The sequence below is a fragment of the Carassius carassius genome, chromosome 36, assembly GCF_963082965.1.
Source record: "Carassius carassius chromosome 36, fCarCar2.1, whole genome shotgun sequence".
Classification (NCBI taxonomy): domain Eukaryota; kingdom Metazoa; phylum Chordata; class Actinopteri; order Cypriniformes; family Cyprinidae; genus Carassius; species Carassius carassius.
In genome coordinates, this window is record NC_081790.1 from 13,865,165 (window position 1) to 13,879,526 (window position 14,362).

At 35.6% G+C, this 14,362-nt stretch overlaps 1 protein-coding gene across 5 annotated transcripts in view; it reads left to right on the forward strand.

Moving 5' to 3' along the window:
- The first annotated feature begins 9,248 nt into the window (after positions 1-9,248).
- The window catches only part of cadm1a (cell adhesion molecule 1a), a 327,221-nt gene continuing 322,107 nt past the window's right edge, over positions 9,249-14,362 (forward strand). For 4 of the 5 annotated variants that reach the window (XM_059526377.1, XM_059526379.1, XM_059526380.1 and 1 more), the window contains exon 1: positions 9,264-9,403. In XM_059526377.1, coding sequence (XP_059382360.1) covers positions 9,313-9,403 — 91 coding nt within the window. In that variant the 5' untranslated portion in view covers positions 9,264-9,312. Of the gene's footprint in view, positions 9,404-14,362 lie in introns of all 5 variants that reach the window. The other variant, XM_059526378.1, reaches the window with a different exon arrangement.

The window sequence follows — 14,362 nt, forward strand, 5'->3', positions numbered from 1 at the left end:
ATTTAATATTAGTGCTGTCAAATTATTAATTGTGATTAATCGCCTCCAAAATAAAATATTTTGTTTATATAATATACGTATGTGTGTACTGTGTATATTTATTATACTATATAGATATCTATTCTTAAATTGCAACTTCAAATCAAATTCAATGCAAATTTAGGAACTTAACTGGAATTTTAAAATGCATTCTCAATAAATGAATCCTGCTATAAATGCAAAAAGTCCATTAAGATATATATTTATACATTTGTGGGATTTTGCAAGGTTGCTAATATTTTTGGACAAATTTAAATTTAAATCACAACATAAAGACTTTTAAGCAGAAATTAAGCTTGGACAAACAACTAATTTAATGAGGCCTGTTTCTTCAAAGACCCAAACAGTGTTGCTTAAAAACTGCATGCATAAACATGCACGAATGAACTTAATTAACGAACACATTCATGATGTAAATAAAACAAGCTAACAAGAAAACTTCTGCACCCACTAATAAGACTAAGAATGGGAAATTACAGTAGTGTCAGGCTTACCAGGGCCAATCATGAGAAAGCCACAAGCTGCCTAGATAACTAGCCTCTAGACACACTGTGAATATGCCACAGGGAACCTGAGCCCTCAGCCTAGTTACACAGGCGGCAACAGTCTATATGCCTATGAGAGGGTAGTTATGTACTATATAGGTATGCAACCTAACAAGGTCCATAAAGACAAATATTCATACACTCCGACATTGGGTATATGCCCTCAGAGATGGGGAAAAAAAGATGCAGAGAAAGGACGAGGAAGGAAAGCAAGCAACAAAAAACAATAATAACGACATCAGACTTCTCAGGAGATCCGGTTAACTACAGGCACCTCCACCCACCGCTCTGTCAAACTCCTAACAGAATGATCCACGCTGACATGCCATCGCTTGCAACTGCACTGAATGAACAGCAGGCCTCTGTGATTTCCATAAAACATTCCGCAATGGCAGCAACTGTCTACCTCATTATCTCGCAGTACAGAAAACCTTTGTGTCCACCACAGATTAATGATTTGTGCATTTCATAATAAACTGGTCTTCTTTGACAGTGATGAATGTTGTGGCATGTGCAGGGGTCCAGACACTCTCTGTTACACCTTGGTAATTTGTTCTCCTTGTCACACACTTTGACTGGAGCAGAAATCAATGAATGACGCAATGCTTTCCTAAATCATGTCCTCATATTGGAGACAGCAGATATCAGGAGGAAACTGTCATTTTCTCCCTCTATGATCCCCTCCTTCTTCCCAATATCACCTCAATTACTTTCGCCTTCCCTTTCAGATTCCTTTGGTGACACGAGTCCTGAAGAGAAAAGCTTTTTGAAACCAACTCGTTTCAAGTTGAACTGTGATAAATGATAGCTATCATTTAAGAGCCTGTATGTCTCAATGTCACATTTATCCCAGCATTTTAAGAGCAAGAGCTGTATAGGAAAAAGGATGCTGTGCATTGTGGCATCTGGCATTACTTTCAGATGCATTCCTATCCAGTCAAGATTTAAGTTGCCACAAGATTTATGAGGATAGACATGTTCGGATCAGATTCACCAAGCTTCAGCATTTCCTGTCTGCGCACCAGACCGAAACTACCACTTGTGCATAAATACTTGAATAACAGAAGCAGGAAAGTGATTTTTATGGATAGCCTATTTTGAGGCCTAGATCTTTCTGATTATGGTAGACCAAACTAAAAATACTTCTGTAAGTTTAACCTAACACACTATTGAAGACATTTAGAAATTGTAATGTTACTGTAATGTTATCCATTCTGCATTGATCAATAATTTGATAAGATTTAAACACTGTTTTCTACGTTAAGCAGCAGAACCTATACATGTTAAGAGAAATGCTCATAAAAACACTGGGGGGCAGTTGCATAGCTACTAAGGTTTTGTCTTCCAAGCAGGCACACAACATCATACGATTTTGATATTTGAATACATTTCGGCTGTGATGTCAGGTGACCAAAATTCAATGTCAATTCAATGTCTAATGTCAGTTTTTATGTCCAGTACCAATATCGGCTGATGCTTATATTTGTTGTTTTTAGGTTGTGTAACCAAAACCCAATGTTAAGTCAACGTCAAAAACTGATGTCAACCGGATTTTCATTCTCAACCAAATTGCAACGTCTAGCCGACATCATGTCCATTGTCAACCTGACCTTATATTGATGTCATGTGACTGCTGGGTTAAGAACTAGCAGTTAACCAAGTGAAAATCATTGTTACGGAGTGACAGAGGCATGAGGCATGCGAAACTATACGCAAAGATTTATTCATAGACATGGTCATAGACAGGCAGGGTCGAACATCAGCAAACAGGTATATTGAGGGCAAGACACAAGAGCAGTCCAATAAACAGACGTGAATCGATCGAACCAAAAGTAATCCAGGGGGCAAGGCTAAGGTACAAGACTAGACTAAACTGGACTACAAACACAGAAAGGCTCCGTAAATTTGCTATCGCTTACACAGTGATATGAACAAATAGTACTCAGTAGTGAGAGAGAGGAAGTCCATGGTTTATGAAGGGTGTGTGATTGGTTACAGCTGTGTGCAATTAGTGCAATGGATGATGGGATATGTTGTCCGGGATGACATGCAACAGTTTGTGTAGTGTGAAAGTCAATGTAACAGAAGCGTGACCACTGGTAGCGATCATAGGGAAATCCATGGACAGGATTCGTGACAATCAGTTTTAGTTGTCAAATTTATTGACTTCACAAAGTTTTTACCAGTCTTGAAGATAAAAAACTTAGATAATTACATTTTAAGAGTAGTCTAAACAGTTTATGCAACTGGCACCACGTTACGTTTGTAACTATAACCTCCTATTGGTTCCATATAACAAAAGCATCAGTAAATAATAATCTTTAATGGCCAACAAAGAATCCTTTCAGCATAAGGGAATCTCTGGAGCCAAAATTGAGCTATTTGTAATGTTGTTGCAGTAGCTAAAGCACTTAAAATGAAAGTTAAAATATGCATAAACATTAAAATTAACATTAGAAGAATACTATCACTTTACTTACCATACGTTTTAACATTATATGATTTTTATAAATCACTTACCGGTACTTTGTTTGTGTTAGGTTATCCAATATTTCGACTTTGTTTTCATAAAGCAACTCCACTGAACACTATACAGGGTAACGTTAGCACGAGATATGCACAAGGGGGAGGTGATGTCACATCCGTATTTGCATTTAGCTAAGCAAGTATTTTGTCATGCTGATGCTACTTTTAAACAATCAGAATAATATAAATCGCTCTCTTTCCCGTTGTCTCCATATGTCCAAAAAAAAAATAAAAAATCCTGCAGCAGTCTAAAATTAACCTGTCTGTTATTGCACCTGACAACAGGAGATAAAAATTACACTAAATAAATTGATAATGAAAGCTTTACATAATTACTTAAAATAATAACTTTAATATTCATTGTTTTCAGTGATTATCAATATATTACAAACACACACACAAAATAACTGCTTTACTGTTTCTTATCTGACTATCATATTTAGGCTTATATCATATTAAACAGCACTCTGTGTATCATAAGATTTAGCCATATTGTTTTATTGTTTTTTATAATATGTAGTATAATATATATTTTATTACGCATTCATACATAATTGAGCAGTATTGTTTTGCAATACAATCTATTTTCCACAAAGTTAGTCAACCCCTAAGCAAAATGTTTCTACTGTACAAATCCTTCATTTAGAGTTAATATCATTTTTTTTTCTGACACAATCATGCGCTTTGGGAAAGTCATTAAATGAATAATTATTGAGGAGCCCTGCTGAGTTAGTATCATGGGACAATGTGTGCACTCTAGTGTTGATACCAAATGAATATCACTTATTTGCAAGCTAGAACAAAACCCTTGAGGCAAATCAATAAATAACAGCAAGATTTCATTAACTAAAGAGCTCTCATAGTGATTTTTCCGAGGAACAAAAAATGAACCTTTAGGACAGGAAGGTCAAAACATGACTGTTTGGCTCCGACATAAATTTGTGCAGTCTGTTGCCCACTCTGGGGTGTTTCTTTCATCTAACTCAGGCTTTGATATTCTTTAAAGGAAAGGTGTATCCTAAAATGTATTTTACATCACTGACAACAGTGCATCTGATGGCTGTATGAAAGAGTGCTTATGTATCTCATGGCTACATAAAATTTAAGTTGTTGCTTTGATCATTTTTCTTCCTTGAATTTTGAATACAGATTAATGCAGCCTTCATGTGCTATTGGAAAAATTGTAAAAATTAGTTTCCTATTCAGAAATTGGACATGTAAGACTGTATGACTATGTATGTATAAAACCAGTCATTTGATGCATATTGTATTTTATTCAGCATTTGAAACTTCAGAATCGTCTACAAGATTATCAAGATGTCAGATGACTGGGTAACACTTTATTTTGATAGTCCACTTTAGACATTCTACTAGCAGTAAGTAACTTTGCAACTACATGTCAAATAGCAGTTAGTAGAGTATTAGTAGACTGTCTGCTTAATATCTGCTAACACTTTCTTTGTCAACTTATTGTCAACTTATACTAAGCCTAAACCTACCCCAAACACTAACCCTAAACTTACCCTAACAGTCTACTCTGAGTAGACATGTAGTTGCAAATTTCTGAGATTTAGTTGATATGTAGTTGACATGTAGTTACAAAGTTACTTATAGTCAGTAGAATGTCTAAAGTGGACTATCGAAATAAAGTGTAACAGATGACTGTGTTAGATTGCATGTGTTAGTATCTGTTGTTTCATTTTCTTCTTCACTAGTTTTTTTTTTCATTCTGTGCAGAAGATGTGTACTAGCACCCTCTACCATATAATAATGAAAACACGGATTCTAGCAGTATAGCTCAAATATATTTAGACTTTTTATAAGTCAAGTATACTTAAATGTCATTTTAAGCATATTTCTGAGGAGTACATAAAGCCCATTTCTAAAAAGTACATAAAAAGTAAACTAAAAGCATACTTTCCTATTTTTAGTTTAAAAGAAGTATACTAATAGCACACTTGAATAAACTTCTTTTTATGAGGGTCTTCAATGGTACATAAATATGGGGTGCACACTCTGTATCAAGTCATCATAAATAACCCATATAAGAAACTATGAGCATACATACCTAGCTCTGCAGTCAGCTAAGTCATGAAATTACCAAAAAGGTGATTAAAGCTGCAAACTGTGCATGTATGCGCAGCGCACAAGTACGTCTCTCAAATGCATGTACTAAAATATAAAATATATCGAGATCACAATATAAGGCACAAGCAGATATGTTTTTTATTTGTAATTTAATGCACAAATAAATGTAATCACAGTGCACTTATATTAAAAAATATGAGAAAATGAAACCATTTAAATGCATAAAATAACTAAATTTATTGTATATTCTGGCATTTATGTGTATTTTCTTTCTATTTATGTCTACATTTTTATCACTATCTGCATGTCTCATCCATGAGTATTCAATGCTGGAGAGCAAGCATTTGGGAGTTTTGAGAAGCTGAATGAGCAATAAAGCTATAGTGAGCCCCTTTATTAAAATACCTGGATGTGAGGAATAATACAAAAATTGTCAAATTCACTCAGTATTACTTGATCTAATTCACAAATATTTCAATTACAACTCAACTTACAGTTAAGTAGAATTAATTGTACTCAGTTATTAAATAAAACAGTCCTGTACATTACAGTCAAACACATTTTTATACTGAAATAATGAAGATTTCTTTGCCACCCCAGACTGGTTGCTGGCCCCTTCCTGGCCACTCCTATGAAAACATCCTGGCTCCGCCACTGCCTCCATGATTCCTATTCTTTCTGATGATAAAGCACTTAAACATGACTAACTCATAATTATGACTTCAGAAGGCAGCATAAAACAACATTTTTTAAAAATCTTAAAACAAGAAACCTCTCCACAATCTTTGTCTAGCTAATGCAGAGTGGACTTCATGCTTATTATAAAATATTACTTAGGAGTGGAAAACTCCAAGTCAAGAGGAAGCACTTCATTGCTTGCTTCTACTTTTGGCCTTTCTAAATGTATCTCATTTTCTAGAACCATCAGTCACTACGACCTAAGAATATTTCCTGCCACAATTATTGTAAAAATGGACCTTGGAAGTCATGTTCAGCCAAGTATTAGGGTGTATCATCAAAATCTGAATCTTGTATAAACATTTCTTTAATTCCTGTTCATCTCCAGAAAATCAAAGCACTTGCCCCGTGAGCCTTCCAAGTGAATTAGCATAATGAGCCACCAAGGGTAGAGCTACCTGGATTACCTTATCAATTTGCAACCCTGGCTCCAACTGTGAGTCAATTTGAGAAAGCACCCAATTAACTTATATTAAAAAGTCAACATAACTATGTTGATGAGAAGTCCCTTTCATATTGAGGGAGGAGATATATCTGAACCAGACAGGAAGTTTTTCTCTGAATACTTATGAACTGATTACACCTAATAGCAGCGTGCTTCTGATAATCTATTCAATGCTTCCTTTTTTGTATTTCCTTACCATATATATATATATATATATATATATATATATATATATATATATATATATATATATATATATATATATAAAATATTCTATCTGTTTATTATATATATTCTATTTTATTATCTCTTTATGTCCACATTCAAAGGAAAATTGAATGTCTGGTGTTAAAAACTTAGATGTCCCTTACCTGTTTTATTCCCAGTGGAAAGTGGAATATTATTACAGTATAAAACAAAGTTTTCAATCTATCTATCTATCTATCTATCTATCTATCTATCTATCTATCTATCTATCTATCTATCTATCTATCTATCTATCTATCTATCTATCTATCTATCTATCTATCTAGCTATCTATCTATCTATCTGTGGCATTCAGCAAAATTTGGACATCCTACAAATTAAAAGATAATACATTGCTTTATGTGACAAATTGTTTTGTTTTACAAAAAAAAATTACAAACTGTAGGCTGAAGACAGGTAAAGAAAAAAAAAAAGAATAGAAATGTGTGAATCTTAAGTTTTTCTGTGTAAAAAGTGCCAGTAAACAATCACGTGCCTGCTCTCACCCTAATTATGCACATACTACATAAACACACAAATATGAAAGCATGTGTTACACAAATACAACATAAACACACAAATACGAAAGCATGTGTTACACACACACACACTTAGGCACACACACAAACACGTGCAGTATACACACACACACACACACACACAAACAAGTGTAGTACACACACATGAGCAGGCACATTCTAAATCAAATCATGGAATTTTTACATTAGGCCTAAACATAATAATATGCTATTTAAGTTATTCAGTTCTTTGTTTTTGTCCTTCTGTTGGAGTGTTTTAAATGTTTACATTTGTATTTCTGTTGGAGTGTTTTAATAATTCTTTAAATACATTCTTCTGTTGAAGTGTTTTAATTCAATAAGCTTTAGGTATTTTTATATTTATGAGCACAGTCAGCACGATCCACTAGTAGGTCTATTTTTATAGTTATTCTTTTCAATTCTGAAGATTTTCTATTGCAAAAGATTATTTGTACAATGTCCTGCTGTAGGAAACTGTAAGCACAGACTAGATAAAAATGTGTGCCCCCACTTTAACCGATGCAGTGTCCCAATTTACCTGAAAGTGCCCAAAGCAAAAAAAGGGGTGCTTAACATTTTTGAATCTCTGTATGTTTAAAACAACGTCCAGGTTGTTATCTCCCAGTGGGAGATACGAGAGACTTTAAGGATTTGTTTACAGCATAAATAGTGTTGGTAGAATAGATTTATCTATTTGTATTTAATACACAGTTTACCAAAATGTGTCCCACATTTGCTGACTTCACCCTACATCTAAATTATTATTATTATAAATTATTTTAAATTGTAATAATCACAATATAACTGTATTTACTGTATTTTCCATCAAATAAATGCAGTCTTGGTGAGACATAAGAGACAACATCTCAGAGAGAGAGAGAGAGAGAGAGAGAGAGAGAGAGAGAGAGAGAGAGAGAGAGAGAGAGAGAGAGAGAGAGAGAGAGAGAGAGAGATACGCTATGTGCCGCCGCTAGAGGCACTCTTTTTCTCTAAAGACATTATATTGTTACAATGGTAACCATAGTTCCAGTTTAAATATTTTTATAGTCTAGTTTGTAGTGCTACAGTGGTATTATCACAACTGCAGTATAGCCTATTATTATTAATATTATTATTATTATTAGGAAAGTATGAATATCCAACAATGTATATATGAATGTAATGACTAATGATATTCATGTTATATGTATGGTAGCCTATTTAATGTAGCCTATGGTTTTATATTACTATTCAAGTTTATTTTCAATTCAAGTTTATTTGTATAGCGCTTTTTACAATACAAATCGTTACAAAGCAACTTTACAGAAAATTAAAAATAATAATAATAATACAAGACGTAGTCAGCTAGATGATGAACTATCAATATTATTAATTAATAGTAATTATATGATGCAGTCACACATGTAGCAATAATTGTTAGTTCTGTTTGTTGATTCAAGGTTAGGATCATCTGGGGTCCTCTGAGGGTCAGCATCATCTCTTCTCAGGTGTTCTGGATCCAGACTGGAGCTTGTGTAAATCCTAGTTACCACGGGATGTAAATCCCGTGGCAAAACATAGAAACAAGATAGAGACATCATTAGCATAGCTGCTGATCCAACAAAGTAAAATTAGTTTAACCCAAGCTAAAGAATAAAAATGCAGATGCAACTACACTCACAATTTAAGAGATACATTATTCGAATGCTTGGCGAAAGAGATGCGTTTTTAATCTAGATTTAAACAGAGAGAGTGTGTCTGAACCCCGAACATTATCAGGAAGGCTATTCCAGAGTTTGGGAGCCAAATGTGAAAAATGTGTATTAGTATTAGTATGTGTCTATTAGTAACTGTACGCAGTAGTATTTGCACTATGGAATTCTGCTGAAAAACGATATGGTTACCATGGTACTTTTTGTGTGAAGGTACAGGAGGGCCTCTTTCTTCTAATCAACAGGGTGTTATTCCAGAAACAAACAAATTTGTCTTTTACATTACGACTCAAAAATGCGTCTATTCAATACATCAAGAGACACGGTTCAGAGTTGTATTAAATGTGTTGACGTTCTTTTTGAATGGGTACCCTATTTGTTCCCGCCCTTTCCCAGCATCTCACGCGCAGCCCCCGTCGCTCTAGGTGAAGCTCAACTCACGCACGAGCTTCAGAATGAAGCAGGTGTCCAACATGGCGAACACGAGCAACGGATCTCTCGCTACTCTCCTCATTTTATTCACCATTTCGGCAGCTATCCATACAGGTAGGAATTGTGCTTTTGGATTAATCCTGCGTGAATGTTAAGGGAGAACTGGAAATGCCAGCGCGACAGACATTCGCCGCGTGAGGAGATTTGTACACAGTGTGTCGTCTTGATTCAAAGTAATAGTTCAAAGTACCGACGTGTTACAAAGTTAGATATGTGTTGTGTAAACTGACACGTTTGAACGAAATGCGGATTTTCTTATCGGTTCTGTTAACTTTGACGCGATAAAGTCTGCAGATGTTTTCCAGTTGCTTTAGCCGCGGGTCTCTCGTGCGGGAGAAGCGGGATGTTTCTCTCCTTACACAAAACTAACATTGTTTTACCAGCACATTAGTTACGCTAATGATATAACCCAGATATACTGGAGAGCTTTTATCACGACATTAGCAGGTTTTTGGAGAGCGGAAAATACACTGACCTTTAATGAACGCGAAGCATCACCGTTCTGAAATAACAGCTTCTGTTTGGATTGTTTAATGTAATGGATTTCGATCTTAGTTGATGCTTCTTTCAGTCAGATTGCTCCTGTGTGTGGTCCTCGAATCCCATTTTATTAATTGCAGTCATTTTGAGCAGTTACGAGTTTGCAAGTCATTGAAATGGATATTGTGGAAACAACATACAGCAGTTACAAATGCATCACGGACAGCGAACACCATGGGGCTGCATGCAGCTCTCATACAGAGTTCCTTAAAGTTTAGAAATAACGTTACGCATTAACGTTTTTGTTTCATATCAATAACAGTGTTTTTGCTTTAAAGAGACAGTTCACTTAAAACCAGAATAGTCGTCATTTACTGTTCCTCATGGTGTTTCAAACCTGTCTGTGTTTTGTGGAACACAAAAGGAGAATGAATATGTCTCAAATTCACTTTTAGTCTATGGAAAAAGATGCAACGAAAGTGAATGGTGACCGAGGCTGTCAGTCCCTATATATGTGTCATACGGTATAAAGAAAGTCATACGGATTTTGGGTTTCTATATGTAACAACATGAGTGTGAAAAAATGACAGAAATGACATTTTGCGATTAACTATATCCCTTTAAGTGAGAGCAGCGCATATGTGTGACCGCTCGCTCTAAACTGGCAGCATCCGTGCTGTTTCACTGGACTGTTTCTCTCTGATCTTACTTCTATAGGCTTGTTTAAAAACAGCCATTGCTCAAATAGTAAACTTTAGCGGCTGTGGTAGCAGTTTTGTTTAAAAAAATAAATACAAACACTCATGTTGAGTAACAGGAATCCCTCATCTCTGCTGAGGGAATGTTTTAATACGTGCACTGCCAAGATTTCCTGTTATTTAACGAACCGACCAACGCTTTATTAATCGTATGCTCTTATGTTGTATCTCCACTTTTAATCTTTCTGGACAACAGCAGTCGAAGTGTTCAAACTGAGTCAACAAGTGCAGGTCTTTTCAGTTGGAAACATATTAAATGTCTGGGTCGACGGTCGTGGTGCGTCTGCTCGGATGCTGCATTTATAATGCAAGCATCGCTTCGTTGTTTAGTTTTTGTCGCGTTGCGTCGATTGTAAAGTGAGGGTTCTACGTTTGCCACGTTGCGTCGCTCGTTTGCTGTGTAGATGGTGTGTGTGGCTTTATCTTATCCGGACAACGATGCTGGGAAAATAAGGCGTGGAGTCACAGTAAAACAAAGGTTCTTTTACTTTTGGAGGAGGCAGAGTCACTGATTGGAAGCGTATCCTGTCAAAACAAAGGACTCTGCTTGGAAATGCCTTCGTTGTGATGCTCAGTGCCAGCGATAGTGTTCAGAGACAGCGTGGAAAACCGGTTTTCTTATCTAAGTTTCCAGATTTCCCCTTAAGATAATTTTGCGCAACTGTCATTAAATCATTATAGTTATCTTAGCATCATGTCACAGTAATATCTATTATTAGGTGTATCTTTTCAGTGGAACCACTATAATGTGATGAGTAATGGAGTTATTTCTGAAAACCTGTTGTGGTTTATTATACCCATTACTTGAACAAATGTGTAGGTGTCAGTCAGTTTTTTAACACAGGGAGATCTAAACCATCAGCAGCATGCATGCATTCATTAAATGGTTAATGCCTGGCTGAATGTATACCAGTTTTATTGTGTTTGCATGAATGTTGCAAAATGTGACCCTGGACCAAATTTTTTTTATTATTATTATTATTTTTATTTTTTTGGAACGAGATACAAATATTTGAATATTTGGAATCTGAGGGTGCAAAAAAATAAATTGAAATGAAATAAAAAAAATTGCGAAACTCGCCTTAAAAATTGTCTAAATGAAGTTCTTGGCATATTACTAATGCATTACTAATCAAAAAGGAAGTTTTAATATATTTACGCTAGTAAATTTACAAAATATCTTCATGGAACATGATCTTTACTTAATATCCTAATGATTTTTGGCATAAATGAAAAACCAATAATTTTAACCCAAACAATGTATGTCCTGGGTCACAAATGATAACAGTTGAATATTAACCCTTTAAATAAAATTAATTTAAAAAACTAATTTTATTCATTAAAAGGGACTGAACTAGATGCTTTAAACTAGAATTCTAAACCACTGCAAGAGAAAACATGCATTACTCTGTCTTCAGCACGTGACAACTTTCCCCAGTGATTCCTATATACCAGCTATCATTACTGCGCTTCCAAGCTTTTGCTCTTACTACTCCCTCTGACTCTTTAAATGTTTAATGTCTCTTCTGTGTCTGATGTTTTGAGGGTTTAAGCATTGTTTAATTGTGCTCTGTTTGGTGTTTCAACACAATGTCTTTAAATGCAAAGCATTGAAGCTTATGCTTAATAGCCCTTCTTTGACAAAAGCCTCATATTTCAGGGAATCCCTCAGTTTCCATTAGCCAGCGATAATGCTTTCAAATCAGATAAACTTTTAGTACACAGCATATAGCACGTGTAATTTGTTTAGGGCCTGCAGCAAATAAGTTTAAATGAAAATAGAGAAAAGGCAAGCAGTAGCTTAACCAGGTTGCTGTTATTAGACATTTCTTCCCCTTTGAAGTGTGTATTATTTGTTTTGCTCCACTTGGCTGTCAGACTAATACCTTACAGAGTGAAAATGAAAATGGCTGGGGGAGAAGCTAATCCACATAAGAATATTTTGAGGATTACGGCTGGAGTCTGCCATGCCCGCCTCACTATTGATTGGTTGCTTTGCTCTGTAAAAATGACAGCGCAAGGAGAGACTAGAGCTCTCTTAATTCTTTCAGTTTGGGCTGTATCTAGAGAGATTACTGGTGTTATTGGTTATGTTTTTCGTTATATATGTCTGTGAGTGGAGGACACAAGGAGATTCATATGGTATCATTGAATTTCTATTAGAAATAATTTGGCTCAATTGCTTTATTGCATGGCTCACTTATTTGGCGACTTCTATTGAAATACTGTACATGTCATGATTAGAAAAACAGCAGCAATTGACATTGGGGTTGGTAGTTGGATGTTTTGGATTGTAGAAAATTCCATTAGCAAAGGTCAGGTTATTTGCCTTGGTCTAAACGCCACTATGACACAGACGCAAAGATAGTGGTTGATGAGTCAAGATGCTGAGAGCAATACAAAACTCAACCACTAGATGATCATTGAATTCATTGACTATAACAAAAGCTCCTATTCATACCCATTGTGAACATTGACTAAATTATGTGTTTATTTTAGTAAATAAAGGCAGTTGTGTCTCGATTAAAATTCTGTAATGACATTCCCCTGTTTCAACACAATAGAAGCCCTGAAGGCAAAATACATGCTGACCAGCATAGGAGTTGTTTGAGCATAATTTCTTCTAAATTGCTCTTTGTTTGGATGAAACGTCCAACAAGAATGCTTTATTCTACCGGAGCCAAGCTGGGATGCTTGTTTGCTGAGTAAGAGAATCCCCAAGAATCATTGTCATGCAATCAGCCGTTCCATGTACCACCCAAGAGATGATTATCAAACAAAATGTGCTTTAAAAAGTGGTGCAGGCCTTGAATTGCATTTTAGTAGTTTGCAGACTTCTAGTTAAAGTTTGGTAACACTTTATTTTAAGGTGTGCTTGTTACACGTTACATGTACATACTAATATTACAACAATTAATTCTGCATAATTACAACCCGAATTCCGGAAAAGTTGGGACGTTTTTTAAATTTTAATAAAATGAAAACTAAAGGAATTTCAAATCACATGAGCCAATATTTTATTCACAATAGAACATAGATAACGTAGCAAATGTTTAAACTGAGAAATTTTACACTTTTATCCACTTAATAGCTCATTTAAAATTTAATGTCTGCTACAGGTCTCAAAAAAGTTGGCACGGGGGCAACAAATGGCTAAAAAAGCAAGCAGTTTTGAAAAGATTCAGCTGGGAGAACATCTAGTGATTAATTAAGTTAATTGATATCAGGTCTGTAACATGATTAGCTATAAAAGCTTTGTCTTAGAGAAGCAGAGTCTCTCAGAAGTAAAGATGGGCAGAGGCTCTCCAATCTGTGAAAGACTGCGTAAAAAAATTGTGGAAAACTTTAAAAACAATGTTCCTCAACGTCAAATTGCAAAGGCTTTGGAAATCTCATCATCTACAGTGCATAACATCATCAAAAGATTCAGAGAGACTGGAGAAATCTCTGTGCGTAAGGGACAAGGCCGGAGACCTTTATTGGATGCCCGTGGTCTTCGGGCTCTCAGACGACACTGCATCACTCATCGGCATGATTGTGTCAATGACATTACTAAATGGGCCCAGGAATACTTTCAGAAACCACTGTCGTTAAACACAATCCGCCGTGCCATCAGCAGATGCCAACTAAAGCTCTATCGTGCAAAAAGGAAGCCATATGTGAACATGGTCCAGAAGCGCCGTCGTGTCCTGTGGGCCAAGGCTCATTTAAAATGGACTATTTCAAAGTGGAATAGTGTTTTATGGTCAGACGAGTCCAAATTTGACATTCTTGT